At 32.4% G+C, this 23,471-nt stretch overlaps 2 protein-coding genes across 7 annotated transcripts in view; one reads left to right on the top strand and one right to left on the bottom strand.

Moving 5' to 3' along the window:
• LOC145668265 (uncharacterized) overlaps window positions 1-23,471 on the top strand; it is a 115,833-nt gene that overhangs the window by 46,416 nt on the left and 45,946 nt on the right. For 3 of the 4 annotated variants that reach the window (XM_081735967.1, XM_081735969.1, XM_081735966.1), the window contains one exon: window positions 16,275-16,322. In XM_081735967.1, the coding sequence (XP_081592093.1) occupies window positions 16,275-16,322 (48 nt within the window). Of the gene's footprint in view, window positions 1-16,274; window positions 16,323-16,446; window positions 16,575-23,471 lie in introns of those variants that run through there. The other variant, XR_014127999.1, reaches the window with a different exon arrangement.
• LOC145668262 (cytoplasmic aconitate hydratase-like) overlaps window positions 1-23,471 on the bottom strand; it is a 160,884-nt gene that overhangs the window by 118,254 nt on the left and 19,159 nt on the right. For all 3 annotated transcript variants that reach the window (XM_081735961.1, XM_081735962.1, XM_081735963.1), the window contains exons 2-4: window positions 13,260-13,358; window positions 6,310-6,476; window positions 5,240-5,385 (exon numbers count right to left, since the gene is read on the bottom strand). In XM_081735961.1, coding sequence (XP_081592087.1) covers window positions 5,240-5,385; window positions 6,310-6,476; window positions 13,260-13,358 — 412 coding nt within the window. The remainder of the gene's footprint in view (window positions 1-5,239; window positions 5,386-6,309; window positions 6,477-13,259; window positions 13,359-23,471) is intronic.

The raw sequence follows: 23,471 nt of genomic DNA, 5'->3' as shown, positions 1-23,471 counted from the left end.
TGAGCTAAAGGCTGAAAGAAATTATGTAAAGACCGAAACTAAGTTTAATTATTACGCTAGAAGACTAGTCAATTTATCAACAAACACAGAAAGGACATTGTTGGTAGCAATCATTTTAAATAACAATAAACTTAGTTCATTCGAAAGATAGGAAACAGTTGACCTTCATTAATGACTTACATGTACACATAATTAATACACGTACATGAATTGTGCACGAATTTATTTGCAGTAAAATACTGTTTGAAAGTCAGAACCATATAGGGATGTAAAGAATAACAGTTGTACAAAAATGCATTATTTGGGAAAGTTACCGGAAAATACCCTTTTGCGCATTTCAAGGACCTCGTCACCTAGTTGTAGCAGTAATCGTTGAAACAAATACTGTAAATACTACAGATTCTACATGTAATGTGTGTATGTGTTGTTGGGTCAAGCTGTACTTTATCAGACGAACACGTTTTATTTCTAACATTATGCTTGCTACTACCAACATCTGTCTCTACTAGATTTTCGGAAAAGAATCTTTGGATAAACAAATTATTAGAAAATACTTCAAACACAATTGTTTTGTTTCGTTGAATAACGCACGACGGTGAAATTCCATTTGTTGGATTGAGATTAAATAAATACTCATTAGATAGTTAAATTTACCTTCAGATGAGCAGGCTTTTTGTAAAACAAAAAACGAAAATAAATAAATAAATAAATAAATAAATAAATAAATAAATAATCGCTGTTTGCCCTTGGCTAAGGATTTAAATCGTTATTGCGATAACCACATAAAATGTATTACACTGTTAATCTCATAGACATTGTATCCCTTATTGTAGGTAGAAGTTAAATTGTTTCGGGACATGCATTAAAACACTAACACCATAAGAAATTACTATAGAATAGGTCGAAGAATATTTTATTAACTAATTTAATATATGGCTTCGAAACAAAGTGAATCGCTGCCGTAACAACAACAGACAAACAAAACTCCTTTTGAACTACGAATCCTGTGCAAAATCATCCATTGTTGATAATTACATACTCCAAGACCTAATTTATATTATCATTCCATATTTTAGATCTCTCGACTTCATTATTCGCATGATATTTGGGCATCTACAGCATTTCGTAGCTTTCTAAGTTCACCTGCTTGTCCTTTTATTCGTCCGTTCTTTCTTTTGCCTCTAGTCAAATATTTTTCTCAAACCTTTCTTGATTAGCAAAAAGTTCTGTTACAGACGAATTTCGTGCTCTTTATGGTCAGACAAGAATAAAGAATACAGTAATTCGATGACTATGAACATGACAAGGTTACAAATCTACTGTCAACTGTTCGCAAACATGTAAAGAGAGTTGTATTACATTTTCAATAGTTATTAGCCCGTTCATTAACATTTAAAGAAATCAAAAGTTTATAAATTACATTTACAATATTCAATATGAAGCAAGAACGCTATCGTTAGTGTAATATTTTCCATAAGTAGAAGTTTTGCTTTGTATATACTTAAACACAAACAAAACTATTTGCTGAGCAAAACAATATATTCACATAAAAAACTACATACGTGTTACAGTTTCGCCAACTAACACTTTGGCTTCATCAGACACTATCCATATCTACAAATATGCTGTAGGAATATAATTTGAAAACGAATTCGCCCGGTATTTCTTATAATGTTAGTATGTGTATCATCGGCAAAGACATGTATGTGGCAAATATAATGTCAAAAGAGCAGTAAATAAGAACAATAAAACGAAAATAAAACTTTCTTGTCCATTTAGCAACATTTTGTTTTACTCATTCTAATTTTCGTATTTATAATTCTTTTCCTATGAAATTTATTACAAAATCATTATCAAATTATATTCTTACAAGAAGACAGTTATAGATATCGACAATCATTTTGGACACGAGTGTACATGAGGTAATGTCAGAACAACGCTGCTTTAGAGTACGAGTAGAAAAATAAATTTCGCTCCTACCAGGAACAAATCATGGTTATCCGGTTGGTAGGTAGACGCTTTACCGAATCCGCTATATATGCAAAAATTGCATTTCAAAAAGTTATATTAGTAAGATCTGCTTTCAGTTCCCAACGTAATTAATTAGACTGGCTGATACTGAGAAGAATTATAACTGGAATGCATTATTTGAATAAATAAAGTTGATTGATTTAGTATTTGCTGTAGCAAAAATAGTTATTTTTTCTACCTTCTAGCATAGTCACCCTCTATTTTTGATGTGGATCCCACAGACTCCCCAGGTTACGAGTAATTTAATTATTTATAGGATCGTATCATTTAGAGTTAATTTCTGTTATTATTATATTTGCCGGTTTAGACTTTTGGCATTGCCCTATCTCAATAAATTTGACAGCTACATAAGCAGGCCATCAACTACCTTCATCTCGATTTTGATTCAACAGGATCAATTGACTTCTGCGAAGTAAGTTCATAGGCAGAAGCTTTCACGGATGGGCGACATGATACAGGATTATGTGGCTAACCGCGGAAGCCACCAATAATCTCAAAGGGGACCACTGAACAGAATCATGTAAGATATTAAATCAATTTCTAAAAGAAAAATATGTTACTCTTATAATATGACATGATAGTCACGTAAAATGTTTATGAGTATATCTCTGATCATCGTATTAACTCCTCTGGACTATAAACTAACACGAATACGCACTCCTGCATATAACAGAAGTTCTGCAGACATGTAACGTAAGCACTTTCTAATTTTACTACTAACAACGAATTTCAATCTTGGTTGAAATCTATCCCTTCTAAATTAAACTTATTTGCATGTTCCTTTAAGTACGATAGGTGAATTGTAGTTTGTGGGTACTTCGAAACACAAAATAATGTTTTTCCAACAGACAAGTTTTTTTTTTTTTTTTCTTTCTTCACATTGTTAGCTGCAAATAACATCTTGTGGAATAAATGAAGGTAATTACCAAACTTTCTTATGCAACAAATTTTCTCTTTTCATTTATTTTATAAGATGATACGTGCAGCCAAAGATACGTAATAATAATAATAATAATAATAATAATAATAATAATAATAATAATAATAATAATAATAATAATTAAAAGCCTTGTCTGCTCCAAATATATACCATTTTGTATTTCGAAATATCAAGAAACTACAATTCAGTGACTGTATTTTAAGGAACACGTTTAATTCAAGTAAGTACTCCTTACATTCACTGAATAATTACTATTTTTTCCTCGATAAAATAAAAAATCCCGTTTGTTGTAATAACGAGGTTTTACTGTACTTTCACATCTACATAATTTCACAACCATGAAAGCAAGCATTTGATATATTCACCAAGAAAATTTTCGAGTACTCACAGACATAGTCTCCTGTGATCACTAAAAACAATAATTAAATCATCTGTCTTAATTTTGTATTTACTAAAACCATAGTAGTATTCACGCTTTCAACACCTAACTGAATCAATTGTTTCTTATGGATCTTTAAATTTAGTAAATAAAATTCTAAGCTCCTTGATTCCAAAATTCTTTCAAGATCAAATTAAAGAACCAAGATTGTTTGACACAGCAGCGCAATGAAGGTAAGTTGATACCCACAAATACACTCACACACTACATGAATTATATCCACAATACTCGGAACAACAGGGGGAACGAAATTATTATTCAACATTAACTGGATATGCTTTAAGCAAGTGTTTTTTAAAAGATACTAGCTCACAATATACAGGGTGACCCTTACCTTGATACGCCCTGTAACTTTTAAACAAACTAACAAACCAAAAAACAAACAAACAAAAAAAAAAGCTCCTGAATTTTTGTACCATGCAAATATCAGCAGGGTACATTGTTTCGCATAAGTACTGCCAACCCAACAAAGCTGTATTTTTCAAATGGCACTATGTCAATCTATTACATATTTCAAATCTACATGTAAAATCAAAACATACAATACTACACTTACCGTGCAGTATTGCAAACTAAGGACGCTACAGTATCATAAACATGAAAACAAACCAAATTTTGGAAGGCTTTACAATAATAACGCAAGTGATACGGAAGGGGTAATACACATCGAAAGTACCTTGAAGTCGAATACTACTATTATCATATAACGCACTTTGCATAAGTAGAAACAAAGTTATAAGGAACTGAAAATTTGACTTTTTCAACGGATTATTTCGGAAGTGTTTAAGTATCACACTGAATTACGTATATGGTATTCAACAGAAAGATCATATAATGCAGTTTACAGCAATTTGATATCTCAAACCATTCGGAAGATATTTTTTTTTTTTAAAGATGAAATCTGATATATTCCTTACAATGGCGTATTCGTGGGAACTTTTTAGAACACTTTTTGATTTACTTTGCTTCTATGACATTATAGCAATACTTTTGTAGGTACATTATTTTAAGCTGTGTTGCAATTTGCATACTTTATCATATTTACTGTATTTCCAGAGCGGTTTGAGATATCGAACTGCTGCGAACAACATTATGATCTTCACATCTATTGAAAAGTACCTATTCAATTGGATGAGGTACTTACCTAAGCAGTTTGTTTTCGAAATAAAGGCTTTTGAAAAACATCAAATTTTCAATCCCTTTTAACTGTTCGTATTCACTTGAAATTCGCCAATATCATGATAATAGTATCAGACATTAAAATACTTTGAATGTGCATTACCTTGTCTCCCTTATACGCGTTTACTGCTGGAGGCTACCAAAATTTAGACGTTTGTGATATTGTAGCGTCCTTAGTTTATAACACTGAATAATAAATGTAACATAAGTTTTCGTTTAATATGTAGAGTTGAAATATGTAATAACCTGACGTATTGCTATTTGAAAAAAATGTTAAGTTGGCAACATTGTCAACCTTGTGGCATTAAAGAATATACCATACTATGTCTCCCTGTCGAGATTTACATGGTACAAAATTTCAGCATTTTTTTGTTCATTATTTTAAAAGTTACAAGGAGATACCCAGATAAATGGTACGCCATGTATGTGTATTCTGTGATACTACATTACTCACACGGGCAAACCATGCACTTCTTGAGCAGCTAAACATAATTTTACCCCTCTAAAAATATACAGTAGCTTCAAACTCATGCACAAATCTCTCTCACATTACGCTTCAAATTAACGAACAATAATTCCCGCCTGGACTGCAATGTTTGATCCTCTTATTGGTTTTATATAGACCAACTCTACGATGAAGTAATACTTACGTCTTAAAAAAATCCACGGATACAGAGTGATCTATTACCAGATCAGAAGGACAAATTGGGTTTATCTTTTCAGGATCCCCTCCTAAATTTTTAACAGCATCCCTCATTGCAGCGAAGTCGACGACTGCAGGCACGCCAGTAAAATCCTGCAATATGCATGAAAATTCATATAAACTCTACTAAGTTTATATTTCAAATTAAAGAAATCTTACAAAACACAATCATTTTACAAATATATTACTATTCATGCAAAGATTATTAACATTATTCGTTTAAAGAAAATAAAGCAAATAAGAAGAGAAAAATTTACTATAGTTACACAAAAAGTATATAGTCGTACTAATGTCATTTACTAAAAATTATATATAAAAAGTTAAGTTTAAATTTCTAATAGTACCTCAGAACTAGCACATTATCATCCTACAATAAGACATATTAATCAAATTAATGTATCATACAAATATGATTTCAAATATTAAATTAAATATGCCGAGTCTAACAATGACTACTGAATATCCCAACTCACTTTGAACATAATCATATAATATATTTCACGGTTTAGTTATACCGTAGGTCTACTAATTCATACAACTTACTTTCTGGTATAAGGCGTTTCGGATAGTACGGCTGAACTCAAAACATTCCACTATTAATGTTAATGTTATCGAAATTCTGTTTTTACTTTGGGTAAATAAAAGTTGAATCGATGTAAGTTCACTCTTACGATCCGGAATGCATTACATATTCTTATACATTAAGAAAACAGTTAAAAGCTAGAATTACACTGATCCAAGTCTATTGCTCGTGTTTGATGCTCACAGCTTTAACTTAATAAATTTATTCACTACTCAGTCCGAAACACTTACATTTACGTGCTCAATTCTAAGGCTACTATAAATACCAAGCAGAATAAATGTTAGACTCACGATATGAATGTAAAATGACGAACAAAAAAAGTGAAATTTGACTTATGTCGTGAAAAATTATTTGCAGTCCACCAAGATGATTTATTCTGCTTATTTTATTGTTAAAATTTGTGGCATCAATACAAGGAAAGATTAAAAACTTGCCTGTAGTATTACTCGGGCTGGCCTAAATGCAACATCCACTCCTGCTTCTGATTTTTGATTTTCCTCCCAGTTAAGTATATTGTTGACATCATTTTCTGTTACTTGAAAGTTATCACAGTTTCTTACTGCAGATTCTAGTAATACTCGAATGCTATATGGCAGTTTCGCTACAAAGAGAATGTAAATGACAATTACATGCATATAAGTCAAGAACAATTGGTATGAAATCATATTGCAAGATCATGTAAGTTTAACGTGAGACAATTCACACAGCTGCATTCACAAAATAACAGATTATTATAAATGCATTTTAATGTATATTTACTGATGAATGCTACAGAATTCATATATACTACTTAAAACCATGAAAAACACCTCCAAAGAAAGAAATAACGAAAGAAAGAAAATAAAAGTGCAAGGAGTGAAATATTCTAAATAAATAAAAATAAAATAAGTATTTGTATCCAAACTAAAGAATAACTTCACGATCTTCACTTTTTTAGAGCTTGAATTGACAAATTGCACTGGGCACTATGTAAATACGAGCAGATTGTCCTGTTTCACATTCTACTCACAATTCAGAAAGTAAAGCTCAAATCTAGCCCAAATGACCTTCCTTGAACGTGTCTCATTATTTCAGATGCCAGCGCTCTTTCCAAAGTTCATTATATGTAATTCGTGATAAGTGAATTATGTGCATCAAACCACTGACATACATTATTATTATTATTAATGTGGAAGCAAAGTACCACAAGAAGTGAAGATTTACTTGTTCGATGTACTCACTGACTGACTGACAGAATAAATAAATAAATAAATAAATAAATAAATAAATAAATAAAATGAAGCAGTATGAAAACTGAACGTAAGTAAATAAAAGAAATAAACTTTCCCCAGTGCGCGCACACGTACACACACACAAAAATCTATATATATAAAAGAGAACGTACAAAATCCTTTGTCCGCTCATCACGCTAATACGGCTGAACCAATTTCTTTCATTTTTGGGGGGTTATTAGGATTTGGACCCTAGATGGTTTTTATCATATCACTTTAATTTTCAATTACCAGTGTCTTGAGATAATTGACCATTCAGGTGTCCACAAATCCTTTGTTATTAGTTCATCATAGGTAAAAATAAACGTATTTATATGCAACCCGCATGACCGTGTCACTCGGCGGGTTAACATAAATGACAGGCGATATACAGCGGAAAATAGCTTGAATCTTCTGTTTAAAATTTTTTAATTGATTTGCTTATTTTTACAGACACTTTTACAATATGCCAGCACCGGGATGACCGCAGCGAAGCGGGGCGGGTTAACATAAATGACAGGCGATATAATGTTAAGATTTACTGCAATCTTCTATGGTTTTTATCATATCACTTGAAAGCGAAAAAGTAAAAATTATCTAAGTAACAAAGTTTATTGCGTTCCGGGGTGACCGCAGCGAAGCGGGGTGAACGCTGCTAGTAAATAAATAAATAAATAAATAAATAAAAGTAAAAAAGATCCAATGAAAATATTCTTGATCTGACAATTCTGAACAATAAAATGGGGTTCGAAGTCAGGATTCCAATTTCTAGTTCGAGTGGTTCTCTAAGTATATGACAAATTATTATAATCAATTATCGTCGCAATAATATATGGATGAGCTGAACTGCATTGTCGTAATTTAATAACATCAGACTGAATTCTAAATATGCATTCAAACTTTATATGTAACCTATACCACAGAAAAATTATGTTTCTGAGAAATGGTAACATTAAACTTGGCATTTTATTCGTAGAAACTGAAACTTTACAGGGAATATTACGTTTTACTTCAATTTTGAGCATTTTAAAATACTTCAAAATTTTAGTGGAGAGGGAGAACAGTACACGTTCCATCTTGATTTTACCATTATAACACCCCTCCCCCTCAAAAAATGTAATTACTCCATTCTGAAGAGAAAATTCTGAAAAGATTCAAGACTCAATAAAAAATCAGTTATTCGATTGGACAGAAAAGTACAAATCAGTGAAAGCAGTGGGTTTTCTAGATGCAATGAACTGTTCATAAAGCTGCTGATTAACGTTCAACGACAAAAATGTTTTAGTAAAAATTTTAATAGTGATCAACTGTTTTTGAAAATGTAGCTGACTTCGTAGAACAAGATTGTCATTTAAAATTTATGAAAGAAATTAATTATAACTGTATAGCCCTATAACATTTAAGGCCACTAAAGTCTGAGAGGGAGAATTTTTAAACGCTATTCACAAGTTTCTGATTGAAAATTCTGACACAACATACTTGTAAAAGAAAAGAGAAAAGGAATTCTGTATTTCTTCCTTAGTACGTGGTATCTTTTCCTTGCTTGACAGATTGAATTTAGGTGACCAGCAAAACACATATAACTTCCTTGTACTTGATAAAATTATAGGCAATCAAAACCTTTGGGATGTACTAATTGCATAACGTGCAATTGTTGGTAACAACTGCAATGCCAGTTTAAAACTAATCAAGACAGTCAGTCCCGGATTGAACATATGACTTAAAAAGTACTGGAAGTTGTAAACGCATTTTCTTAAAATTTTAATCCACTACAGGAAAACAAAAGTAGTACTTGAAGAAAGAGATCTGCAAAAGTTTATATTTAAAAAAAAAAAAAAAGTGAGTATGTCAGTTTCTTTCACCAAAAGCCGGCTTTTTAAGGGGAAAACCTCTATCCCGATAAAAACTTTTTTTCTACTTCTGCTCCTGGTGAAAACTATTGTCAAATCTTTTCTGTTTATTATTTCAGTCTCTATACAGTGTTCGAAGTCAATTAAATGGTTTCTAAGCCCTAAACTGCAAATATTAAATGACTATAGAACAATACTGAGGAAAATATGCACAATAATGTGAAACCTAAAACGTAGGTTTTAACATCCTAACATTATAAAGTTAATTTTCGAAACTTGAAATGGGCCCCTCCCGTTAGTCACGGCACTGTTACCCAGATTCAATGATACCTCCAATTTTTTCCCAAACTCGAACGGATTTGGCTTCAGGGCTGTATCCTTCAAGATACTACTACAGAGTTATACTTACTAGGGAAACATCTTCAGCCGTCTTATACAGATGACAGCAAAACCATGCAGGTTTGGAATAATCTTTTACAACAGCGGCCCGACGTACGACGAAATTCAACTACTGCAACTGTAAAACTAAAGGCTGTCTCAACATTTGGGGGAATAATTGACATAGGAGGAAACTTCATGTCTCTTGAAGTAGCAGTGGTAACATTCAATAATATTCGCTGCTCTAAGTACAAAATCAGGCTCTGTCGGATCCTCCGTTATGTGGCTTCACCTCTAAGACTGAAGAATAACTTATGAAATTTCGGTATGCAGGAGCAAAGGCAACCTGCAACGATGTTAATTTCATTCCTTAATTAACTCAACTGCACACTGAAGTTCTAAACTCTTCGTACAATTTCTGACATACATACAATGACTATACTGTCGTTACTACAGCTTATTTCGTGTAGGAGCCTGTATGTTCAATACGTTTATTTTGTGTATGGATAATTCACACAGCTGCCTTCCTTTCCTCCACACCAATGAACAATGAACTGATTCCACAACCTACCGAAAATAATTAACTGGAAGGGGGAACAATGAGTCTGCAAATGAGAATATAAAGACGGATGACAACAGCCAATCACAGAAAAGATCAAAGATTATTAGCGACTTGGATATCCACTGAGCAACGAAAGGAAAAAAAAGTATTGTATCTATATGACAAATATTGCCTTCGCAACAGACCCTATCCACGATAGTAAATACTAAAAAACAAGGACTCGATAATAGCATCTACTTAACAAGACACCCAATGAGAATCAAAAACCACAAATATCCAAATTGTTTATAACAAAATGAAAAATTTTATAATAATAATAATAATAATAATAATAATAATAATAATAATAATAATAATAATAATAATAATAATAATAATAAATTATTTATTATTATTATTATTATTATTATTATTATTATTATTATTATTATTATTATTATTATTATTATTATTATTATTAAGAATTTTTGAAATATTAAACCTATGAGAATTTGTTATATACGACTTTTATACCAGAATTTTACTAATCTTAAGAAAACTGAATTTTATAAAGAATGTAAATACAAAGTTTAAATATACTTAAATTAACAAAATATGCCAAGGTTCGATTTTTTTTAAATAAAATGAATTTTTAAACAAAATTTTGACATTTAGGATTTTTAACTTACATTATGAACACCACAGAACATGATTAGACGTTAATGAAAAATCTAACAAACTATTTACAAGGTGTCTCAAAATATTGTTATATCGAAGAATCAGAGGTATAAACATGCTTTTTCAAGGCTTTTCTTACTTCTTCCTCAGAGTAGCTAAGCTGCTGCCGTGTTTTTCATTTTCAATCCTTAACTCGAAATAGAGCACCCTTAAAAATTAAAACATATAGGTAAAAGTTCTTCCACACTTCTATGTTATGATGGACAAAATTATTAAACATGTTCCTGCTGAAAAACAAAACGCAGAAAGGAGTTTCAAAAATGTTTGGTAGGTTCGAAATGTTTGAATTATGCCAGTAAAATGTAGGATCTTTTAATACTAGAAAGCTCGTCCTCAAAGTAGCAAATTGACTATTTTACGAAATAACTAACTAACTAACTAACTCTATGGCCTATGGAACCCGGAGGTTCAGTGCCGCGTTCACAAAAGCTCTCCACTGACTTCTATCCTTAGCTAATTGGATCCAGTTTCTACTTTGTATTCCTATCTCTGCGAGATCCATCTTAATATTATCCTCCCATCTGCGCCTAGGTCTTCCTAATGGTCGTTTTCCTATGGGTCTACCATTCAAGACTTTGAAAGCGTTTCTACTTTCTTCCATTCTAGCTACATGACCTGCCCACCTAAGCCTCCTAGACTTCACGACCCTAACAATGTTGGGTAAACCGTATAAACTATGTAGTTCCTCGTTATGAAGCTTCCGCCATTCCCCATTCTCGTTCCTCTTGGGTCCGAATATTCTTCTCAGGATCCTGTTCTCAAATACTTTCAGTCTATGTTCTTCCCTCAGAGTAAGCGACCATGTTTCGCAACCATACAGAACAACAGGCATTTTACGAAATACATATGAAAATCGTAGCATTAACACTCAATCATTTCTTCCAGAAAAAAGTTACACTAACAAAAATGGAAGAGAAGCTTTGAAGTGTGTGTTAAAATTTATTGCAAGGATGTAAGATAGGATTTTTGTCTTTTTAAATATTATTTTAAAGTAGTTAAATGTAAATACTACACATTTTGAAATATTACCATCAGTGGCAGATAAAGATTAGAACGAAACCAAAGAAAACGAAATTTGAATAGTAGTAATTTAGTTCTAGGAAATAAATATTCACTCGACAAAAAATCCAATGTAAAAGATACAACAATTACCGTAGTCATCTTTAGAAACTTAAGTTTACAAGTTCACTGATCATTTTTAAGCGATATTTCAATACATAAACTTGAAAGGTTTTAGAAGAAATGAAGAATATATGCCTTTATCTGTTACAATCCTACTTTTGGTTAAAGTTTACAGCTTCTGAATAATATGGGGGTGTTCATTTTTCAACATGACCAACAAGCAACAGTTCCAGCATGAAAACTCGTGAGCAAATAAACACTTTGGTAATTGCCATACCTAGAGACAAGATTTTATGGTAAATAAGAACACGTAATTTCGTTATGAAAATACGCGTAAAGCGGGATAAAATCGGTGAATAAAATTTCAATGTAAGGACATACTTTCTTTGGTAATTACAATTAGTTATCTTTTATTTTACCTTAATTTCCACTCATCAATCATCTCATGAGTGATCTCTCATTTGATGATCTCATGCATCACTATATTAAACAATATTTGAGTTTTTAAAATAAAACACTAAGCATCCTAAATGAATAGAAGTATTATTTAAACAAAACAAAACAAAACAAACAAAAAAAAAAAAAAAAAACACGAGCACAAAGAACATTAATAGAAAAAATTAACTTTAGTGTTTACAGTTTACTTATGCAAATAATACGTAAGCATTGTTTCAATGTTTTCTGGTATTAAAACTGTTCTTTCGTCGCTAACACATAACTTCTTTTTGTGATATTCGCTTTCATTGTGCTTCACACAAGTATCACGACGCTTCCGAACTATTCGCTTACGACTTACGAACTATTCTAGATAGCTACACAGAATTTTTGTTGACTGTTAGGAATATAAACGTTCATTCTTGAGAATGCAAATTTATATTCGACACTAACATGTTTCAAAATCCATGTTTTTTATGCAGATTACAAAGCAAAAAGTTTACTAGAAAATACAAATATGAATATTGTGTTCGTACACGAACAAAACACACAAAAAGGAAAACTCGACGGTTATTTAAAAAAAATCAACTGAACATAATATACGGGAACGAACGCTTTCCTGTATTCCGGACATAACATGCTTGTCCTATGACTTGAAATAAACCTTCAAATTAAGTAGAAATTATAAATCAATCTATCAAGTGTGACCCATGTTCAGTTCAGTTTAACTTCAACGTAACAACAATATAGAAAACAGTGCGGTGATTGCGATAAAAATAAATTTTCAACCTAATTAATCCCTTGAACAAAGTTCTTGCAAATTTACACTAAAATACACTTAAACAATAATAAAGAAGTACACTTATGTCACAAATTAAATAAATCATTACAGTTTTAACTGTGTTTGTATTCTTGCAAAACTATTACGGTAACCAGTTTGTAACGAACCATTCTATATTTAACATGATCGAGTTCGAAGCTTAACTTGAAACATTTAAAACCACCTGGGAATCAGTAATTTCGGTTTGATAACGATATTAAAATGTCGTTTTAATATGATCATTACTTACCATACTTTTCTCCCAGACTAGATAAATCGAAGTATTTGTACTCTTTTCCGTCAACTGTTAGCGTTCTGATAGATTTTGTGTATGGGTTTGGTTGAGGTCCTGAAAAAGAAAATCAGTATTTATGTGCAATTACTACTAACATACAATGATAAAATAACAAAGAACTCACATTAATGAAACAAAATTCAATGTTAAAAAATCCGGTTCTCATTGCTGTTTTCATTGTAATTGTTTGCGCGTTTTCAAGTAGAGTTTTGTCTGAAAAACCGAAACTTCTCAATAACAGGATATTCCAAAGAAAGCTAGCTGGTTTTAATTTTGTATTTTATGTCACCACTTTAAATATTTATATTACTGAAAACCGACTGATTAGCTGAATGCAACACTTTTCTTGTATATGAACGTAGCATACATTTGTGGACCTATAATCTATCCATAGCTCTTCCTTCATTTTTATTTTCTTCATTATTTTCCTTTCTAAATTCATTAATCTGTAATTTCTTTCTGGAGTTATTCGCTTCCATATAAAGGATTTTTTAATATATACAACACCACGATTTGCGATTTATGACCCATTCATGTCTGATTTAGGGTAACTTCGGTCATGTTTTTTGTTTACAATATTAATTTATTCATCAGCTATTAGAAAAGTGTCAATTTAGTGGTCAGTGGTTTTTAATAATAATAATAATAATAATAATAATAATAATAATAATAATAATAATAATAATAATAATAATAATAATAATAATAATTTGTAATGTTTGGTTGTTTCGACAAATTAAAAAAAAATCATAAAATCTGCAAGTTACGCCGAAATCACTGATCTGCGATCTCGATTCATGTGCGGCAAATTTGTTCCAAATTAGTTGTAGAATAACCTACACGAAGATGGATGATAACACGGCGGAAGTGGAAGGAAGCGGAAGAACCCCGAGAAAACCCAAGCACGTTGTGTTTATTTACCACAAAGCCCACTTGGCGAGAGTTGGTACCGAACCAGGAACCGGCGCCAGAAGTGAGCCACCGTGACTCAACAATGGAATTCAATAGTTTCATGTGTGCAACAGTACATGAATGCTTAAATGGTGTTTTAAGTAGGAATATGACTTCAAATATTCCTACGAAACTTAATAAAACCAATTTTACGCAATGAAACCCACTGAGATGTTTTTAACTGGATTTTTCAGAACCCTGACACAGATGTACCGATTTTGATTATTCTTTTTGTTTTGTTTTGTTTCAAAGAGCTATACTTTCTCACAGGTTTCATATCAGGATCTAATTACATCTTTGAAGTTAGACCATGAAAGCCATCAACAGGTGACGGTCTTAATATCGTGTGTATGTTCACGTGTTATTTCGTATTGCGTAGACCGATTAAAAAAAATATACTTGGTCACGCTTGTTTCCTAGGCTGACCCATTTTATAGCAGGGCTGAAAAAATCTTGATTTTTTAAAAAACATTTTTGTTGATTTTTTTTACTTAAATCAAATCTTTCTCCTCGTATAATAAAGTTGCGAACTGAAGAAAAAACATTGTTAACTATGCCAGTTAAGTTAAAGTATTGAGGTTCAATTTTGAATTAATCTCTAATTGTTAACTCATTTCAATCCCAAAAATATTTAAGCATTAAGGAAAAAGTACAGCAATGTTAACACTTTTTTTCCCCAAGTAACTGATATTTGGCAGGGCCACACTTAAAAGTCAGAACTAGCTTGCGGCACGAAATACATATATAATACATTAATTTCTCCTCAAGTTATAAAATCTTTAAAAATAAAATAAAAAAAGTTTTGGAAAGGGGATCTGACCCCTCTAAATACGCCCTATTATCTGGGAAGAAAAACAGACGCGCACACAAAAGAATTTTCGTCTTAGATGTAAATGGTGATATCCCCGTTGGAATAGTTAACGATTTACAAAACCTTACGAAGAAAAAAGCAGGATTGCCCCTTCAAAACGGGATTTTCCCTAACCACCTCCTGCATGACACTCATTCTGATATACTGTGCCGTACATACATCTGTGTCTCGTTGTATGATTATTATCTTCCATAATTCACAGAACAGAAGCAAGATTTCACTTATTTTCACTTTAAATTAATTTATTTCGGAATTTGGTTTAAATCAACGATTTCTACAAAAAAAAAAAAAAAAAAAAAATCAAGTGATTTAAATCCGACTGATTTAAATCAATCCACCTTGTTTTATAGGAGTTAATTTCCCATCTTTAGTTTAGGTATCTAACTAAATCAAGTTACGAAAAAGTGGAAAAATTAAACATTCGTCATAGAAAATCAGAGAACCCTGTTTATTAAAATGCCTGTTCTAAGGGAGTTTCAATGTGTGCCAAAAGTAGGGTATCTCACGAGCTCCTCATGTTAGAGAGACAAAATCTCTTGTATAAACTTGTTAATAAAGAAGAAGCAATCATGTACCCCAACGTTTTATTAAATTCTGTTTTTAAGGGGAAGAAGAGCGATTTTTATTTTCCAAATCATCAAAATGTACAGAACAAATATATTGAATCAATCATCCTGCTAGATGATACATCTTTGTGCTTCAACAATCCGAGTGCAGCGGATTGCGTCCATTCTAGCAGTTTATTAAAACATTATTGTTGCGGTAGATATTCTCTTCACGTCGACGTGTATTGATGTTATTTGGGAATTCCTAGTGTTATAATATCACTACAATAACATTTAAATTGTAGCTCAAACGTTGGAATCGTTTGAAGAAATAATCGAACAAGGTTAAACACCAGAAGATATAAAACATTACCACAAAAATATGGATAAGGATCAATCTATCTTAAAATATAACATTTGAAATCTAAGAACTAAAATTCCAAATTGACAGAGTTCATCAAATTGTTTTAATGATACTCTATCACATACATCAGATAACAGGTAAGAAAACAATTCTTTAATTGTCAGTAAAACATAACTCTTAGCATAGATATATTTTATACATAGATACATAGAGAATTCATGGATTATCCTTTCTTTCAGATATGCGAAGTCGGTACACCACGCTGTCGGATCCAGGTGATATCAAAGGTAAGTATTTAAATTTTATTTCTTTCTTTTCTTTCCTTTTTTCTTATATATATCCATTATATACATTTATCATCTTTCATTACTTGATTAATTACATATAATTATATATATTCTTTTTTTACAGATTTCTGAACCATTCATGGACTCCGATCAAGATACGAGTGAATGTCTCATTGGATATTCGCATCTTTGTAACATATCCCATAGAATCAATCATTTAATGCTATCTCAGCCATATAAACTGAACTTAACCTCTCAACAATTTGTACTACAGCCTGCTAAAGCTTCATATATAATATTTAATCGTATAACGTTTGATCATGAAATATATGGAAGATTTAGAATTGCAAGTAAAACTTGTGTAACTTAGAATTTTGATCCATTAATTTAAATTTCTATTATTTATTATTTCATTTCAGACATGTAGATAGATTAGGAGGGAGGGAAGAGTCTCCCCCGAACATATTTTAATTAGCAATTCATCTTTATTTTGTTGCTCTCTCACTAACAGAACAATTACTCACTTTTATAAAAATGTTCACTTTCTGCCTCACAACGATTTACATACAAAAAGGAATTATTTAATCTTTCAGATAATTCTTGTATCTTTCGAGTTTATTTAGTTACATATCACTTAAAAATTGCCATATATTTTATATATATATTAATCCCTGGACAACAGTTTTTCTTTGGCCTTATAATTGTACATTTAAATTGTAATTTATATGAATGCAGTGTAATTATGTCATTTCGGTTAATAAGTTTTAGTTACCATATCATTATTTCTATTATTGATGTAGGATAACAAAATGTTAAATATGTACATTAATTTCGTTATATTTTGGTGATTACTTCCATGATTAATCTGGTATGAAAAAGATAGTTAAATATGTAAAATGCAATGTAGTAATATTACTTCCATGATTGATGTATGACAAAAAGATGTTAAATACATAATTTTACTTAAGTTTTATTGATATAATTTTTTGCCGCGAAAATGTTATATATTTGTAAATTTATATCCTGTGATACAGAGCAGTAAGCTTATCACCAATTTCTACATCTCTTGTAATGAGCTATGGTACAGATTCAAAATAGGGACGCATACAAAAAGTTACATCAAGATTGTCTCAATCATCGGAAAACGGATTATACGTTTGAAATACTTTTTTGCATTGAGTTAGCATTTTGCTGAGGCCGGGTTGTTGTTATGTCACTTTTCGCCGGGAATATATATAAAGTGTGTCTGTGTGTATATATGTATGTATGCATGTTCTAATGTACTATATTACATAGCTATGATATATATTTACAATTTCCTCATTCAAACGTGAATTCTCTTTGTCAGTAAAATAGATTCTTTACTTACAAAAACAATTCCTAGCCAGGATTCGAATCCATTTTAAAAATAAATATTAGCACGCGAATCCATCACGTTATCCACTCAACCAAGAGCACATGACTCGTTCCGTCTGTTTCTGTTACTGTTTTGTTGGCGGTGTAATTTTCACAGGCTTTAATCTCGTATCATGTAGTAATGCCACTTTTAACTTTTATATTTTCTTTTTGTCGTATTTTGAGATTGTTTTTCAGATGCCACCTGAATATTTACTTGGAAGCGATGTCCAGATGGTCTATTTCTATTAAAAAACACTCACACTACTCTGTAACAGAAGGGAAAGCAGATTTCCCTTGAAAGATCCATGGTATATAAGGATCTCGGTTCAACGTTTCTGAAAAGTATTTTCACTTCCTGTGACAAGAACTGTACAATACTCGAGTTCTAATAATAATAATCATTTCTCTCCTATACTCAGCTGTCGATTCACCTTATTCACACTGGCACTTCAACCAAAGGCGTCACTTGGGGAGAGCTAGGGGAACTGACCCCTGAGTTTGAGCTTCATATATTTTAATCAATAACATGCTAACATATTAATGAAAAACGTGATACTCTACCTATATCGGTTAACCATTTTGCACGAATTCGAAATGCACAATTTTGTGGTTTTACATTCAAAATCGGGGTGGAGTGACGTAAGTCTTGTACAGCTATTTGAAACGCTGAGAACCTTCCTATCCCAAGTAATTATAAGACATATCAACCTTAATTTCACACCTTAAACCAATACATCAAGATATGTTCTATTAGTTTTGAGTTTTTAAATTTAAAAGCCGTCTCTACCACCGAATTGTATAGGAGGAGGGTCAGAATCGGATGTACTCTACTGGAAATAAAATGAAGAAGCTCTCGTACCCAAGACAAAAGTACGCTAACCACTAGCCACAAGGGAGTTCTCATACTATTTTAGCGGAAAAAAAGAAAAGAAACTAGCATCCGGGGGTTGATGTCGACCCAATCTAGTATTGTCATGCAATTGAAAGTGTAATCTTTTGTTTCACGATTATGCCGGCTACGTTAAAGGAGGCGTTGATGAGAAATGAAAGAAATAGTGGAATGAAGAAAGTGGGAGGAAACGGAAAATACCGAGAAAACCCATACGCACGGTGTTTTTCCATCACGAAGTACAGCTGACGCGAGCTGGGATCGAACCAAAGATCCCATACACCACAGGTGTGTCATGCAATTATCTAGCAGTACGAGAAATTTTTGCACGAGGTGGTCAGGACAAACTAATATTGAACCCTGTTATGTCTCACATTTATTCTTAACAGTTACTATAAAACATTGTTAATTCGTTCTTGTTTGGAGTATGAGTTTAAGTGTTACAAATATTGAATTCATTTAAGTTGTTAAATGTTAACGTGTTTTAGTTCTGTACCCGGAATTTAATTTCTTGAAATAATTCTACTCTCACGTTAGAAGAAAATTATTTAAATTTCTAATCACAGTTTGTTTAAAATAAAACAGAAGAATTACGAAAAGTGTAAACCAAGTATAATTCTGAATCAGTTATTTTCACTGGGAATTTTAATGAAATTAGTTATAATTTAGAACTTATTAATGTGTCAGAAGAGAAGATAAATAGTACTCTGGTAAAAATAAAGATATTGGCCGTAATCATATAAACCTTTAATACATTTTAGATATTTTAATGGTGGCAGGAAATTAACAACCATGAATAGTTGGTTTAATATCTTCTTCTGGGGCTTACGTCCTTATTCTTCCATACCGACATTTTACCTTAAAACATATTCTGATGGAAATTACTGTATAATAAATAAGGATATAATCCAAATCCTAGTAATCTGGCTGTAATGTGGAATATCTGCGGGAACAAACAGAACTTGAAATAAGTTATTACAATGGCATGATTTTATAATAATCGAATGTCCGCTATATGTCACTGATCAGATAATAATGTAAAAGATGTCTATAGTAATATAAATCAACGCAGTATTAAACGTAGCCTATCATTCGTAAAACAGGGTTAGTCAATTAATTTTGCATATTACAATATAAAGTTAGATACGGCAAGGTTCTAGAAAACAGGTACCTCTTCCCATTTAACTGTAATAAAGACAGAAAAGAACGTACCCTGTGGGGCTCTTACTCGGCTTCACTTGCTAACGCTAGCTCGGCAATACTATGTGAATTAAATATTACACTTTGGCACAGAAAGGAACCAACCTAGCTACTAACCTATATGAGGGGAGCTATGTTTTAGAACCTTCCCGTTAGATACCGTACAGTTACAGCAATGCCAAAACGATTATGGTATATACAAAGGCTATATTTAAAATATAAGAGATATAATAATATAAGAATATTAAAAAAGGTAAATATATTCACGTGAGATTCGAAATAACGTATTTAATATACAGTAGAATTTGTATTTAATCTATGTTTGCCTTTGTTGAATTTTGCGTTTCTGGATAATGCTGACTGTATAGAGGATAATTTCATAGTTGTGAAAAGATAAACTGTAACCATGGGTAATGCTTGCGAATGCATTCTGCAGCTAATTAAATTCAGTGACTGGAACAAACCCATTTTGAAGTGGACTTCTTAAAAAGAAAATATGAAGTAGTGTGTCAAGAGTTATGCCCAATATTAACGACTTTATTCTTTTATTTATAACCTGTTCCTTACGATGATAAGTGTTCCTAATTTAACAACACAGTGGAATATAAGAATGTCTGAGATTAACAGAAATAAATACCTACATATGTAAATTCATTTATGTACAAATTTATCTATCTTGCGTCAATTTCTGTATTCTTGTGTATACTGTCTAATTTGAGAATATTGTATAAATAAGTTACAGCAATGTGTGTGATATTATGTGATACGGTGGTGTGATATTATTGTTTTAAATGTACATGCTCCAACTGAAGATAAGGGTGACGATATAAAAGATAGTTTTTACGAAGAAGTGGAACGGATATTTGACCAACTCCCGCGATACCATATGAAGATTCTATTAGGGGATTTCAATGCGAAGGTAGGACGAGAGGATATTTTCAAACCGATTATAGGGAACGAAAGTTTGCATAAGGAAAGTAATGACAACGGTGTTAGACTCGTGAACTTTGCAACATCCAAAAACCTAATCGTGAAGAGTACAAAATTCCCACATCGCAACGTTCATAAATACACTTGGACGTCACCAGACGGAAAAACACATAATCAAATTGATCACGTTTTAGTAGATAGAAGAAGACAATCTAGCATAATTGACGTCCGGTCGTTTAGAGGGGCTGATTGTGACACTGATCACTACCTGGTAGCAGCGATAATACGAGAGAGATTATCGTTGAATAAAGGTAATACTCAATGTCCGAAAACGGAGAGATTTAATTTAAAGAAATTAGAAGAGAGCCAGGTAAGAGAGGAATACCAGATTGAAGTTTCGAATAGATTCTCGGTCTTAGAAGACTCGGAGTGCACTAGTGTTGAGGATACTTGGATTGAAATTAGAGATAGCATTAAAAGTTCAGCAATAGAAAAATTGGGACACGCGGAAATACGTAGGAACAAACCATGGTTCGACCAAGAATGCATTAAACAAGCAGAGAAGAGAAAACAGGCAAAATTACGGTGGCTACAAAATCCGAATGAAACAACTACACAAAATTTCGCAGATATCAGGCGGGAAACTTCCAAAACTTTTAGAACAAAGAAACGGGATTTTTTGAAAGCTAAAATTAAGGAACTTGAAGATAATAGTAAAAATAAAAATATTCGGGACATGTATAAGGGGATCAGCGAATTTAAGAAAGGCTATCAACCTCGTGCTTATATATTAAAGAAATCTGACGGGACAGTTCTCACTGATACGGATAGTCTCTTAAATAGATGGAAAGATTTCTTTGACGATTTGCTGAACACGCAGCCAAAAACTAATGTGCGTGGAGAAAAGGAGATACACACCGCAGAACCGTATATTGAAGAACCCAATCGAATAGAAGTGGAAGCCGCTATAAAGAAATTAAAGAAACACAAATCTCCGGGGGTAGATGAAATTCCGGCTGAATTAATTTTAGCTGGAGGCGAAAAATTGCGGAACAAGATACACAAACTCATTCTCCTTATCCGGAACAAGGAAGAATTGCCACAAGAGTGGAAAGAGTCAATCATTGTTCCAATTCACAAGAAAGGCGACAAAACTGACTGTAATAATTATCGAGGCATCTCTCTTCTGTCAACATCCTATAAAATCCTTTCAAATATTCTGTTAGCTAGATTGACCCCATACGCAGATGAAATTATTGGAGATTATCACTGCGGATTTAGACGAAATCGATCAACTATCGACCAAATATTTACCATTCGCCAAATACTCGAAAAGTGGGAATACAATACCCCGGTACATCAACTATTTATTGATTTTAGAAAGGCTTACGACTCGGTTAGGAGAGAAACATTATACAACGTTCTTACAGAGCTTGGAATACCGAGAAAGCTAATTAGATTAATTAAGACATGTTTAAGTGAATCCCAAAGTAAAGTCCGGGTAGGAAAATTTTTGTCCACGAGCTTCCATGTCGAAAATGGTCTGAAACAAGGAGATGCGTTGTCGCCATTATTATTTAACTTTGTACTGGAATACGCCATAAGGAAAATCAAAGATAGCAACCAGGGCCTAGAGTTGAACGGCATTCACCAGGTTATGGCATATGCTGATGATGTAAATTTAATAGGGGATGATAGGAGAACAGTAGAAATAAATGCAGAGATTTTATTAAACGCTTGCAGGGACATGGGTTTAGAAGTAAATGCAGAGAAAACTCAATACATGGAAGTGCGTCGGGACCGTAATACGGCAAATTGTGGAGGCGTTATAATATTAAATAATACTTCTGATAAAGTGGATACTTTCAAATATTTAGGGTCAATATTAACAGACGAAAATCATATTCACGAAGAAATTAAATGTCGACTAAAAGCAGGGAATTCGTGTTACTATTCGGTTCAAAATCTCTTGTCGTCGCGAATTCTGTCGAGGAATTTGAAGCTTAAAATATATAAAACGATAATCATGCCTGTTGTTCTGTATGGTTGCGAAACATGGTCGCTTACTCTGAGGGAAGAACATAGACTGAAAGTATTTGAGAACAGGATCCTGAGAAGAATATTCGGACCCAAGAGGAACGAGAATGGGGAATGGCGAAAGCTTCATAACGAGGAACTACATAGTTTATACGGTTTACCGAACATTGTTAGGGTCGTCAAGTCTAGGAGGCTTAGGTGGGCAGGTCATGTAGCTAGAATGGAAGAAAGTAGAAACGCTTTCAAAGCCTTGACTGGTAGACCCATAGGAAAACGACCATTAGGAAGACCTAGGCGCAGATGGGAGGATAATATTAAGATGGATCTCGCAGAGATAGGAATACAAAGTAGAAACTGGATCCAATTAGCTAAGGATAGAAGTCAGTGGAGAGCTTTTGTGAACGCGGCACTGAACCTCCGGGTTCCATAGGCCATAGAGTTAGTTAGTTAGTTAGTATAAATAAGTTACTTCAAAACAGTATTATTAATTGGTTATTTTGTCTTGAAATTAATTGGCATTCTATTTCAAATGTCATTGAAAATCCAAATCTTACTTGAGAGATTTCATACATTCACTCAGTGCGTCACGCTTTCTTTTCCATTCCGCATCGTGCAAGTGAGAAAATAAATAATCATGGTTTCACTTACTTTCAAAACCAAGAATCTGGATCTAAAAGATAAATATTTCCACGGTC

This window comes from Thermobia domestica, chromosome 13, assembly GCF_964235325.1.
Source record: "Thermobia domestica chromosome 13, izTheDome1.hap1.1, whole genome shotgun sequence".
NCBI classification, from domain to species: domain Eukaryota; kingdom Metazoa; phylum Arthropoda; class Insecta; order Zygentoma; family Lepismatidae; genus Thermobia; species Thermobia domestica.
The sequence above is the reverse complement of the archived record's forward strand: the minus strand, read 5'-3'. Positions and strand labels throughout refer to the sequence as shown.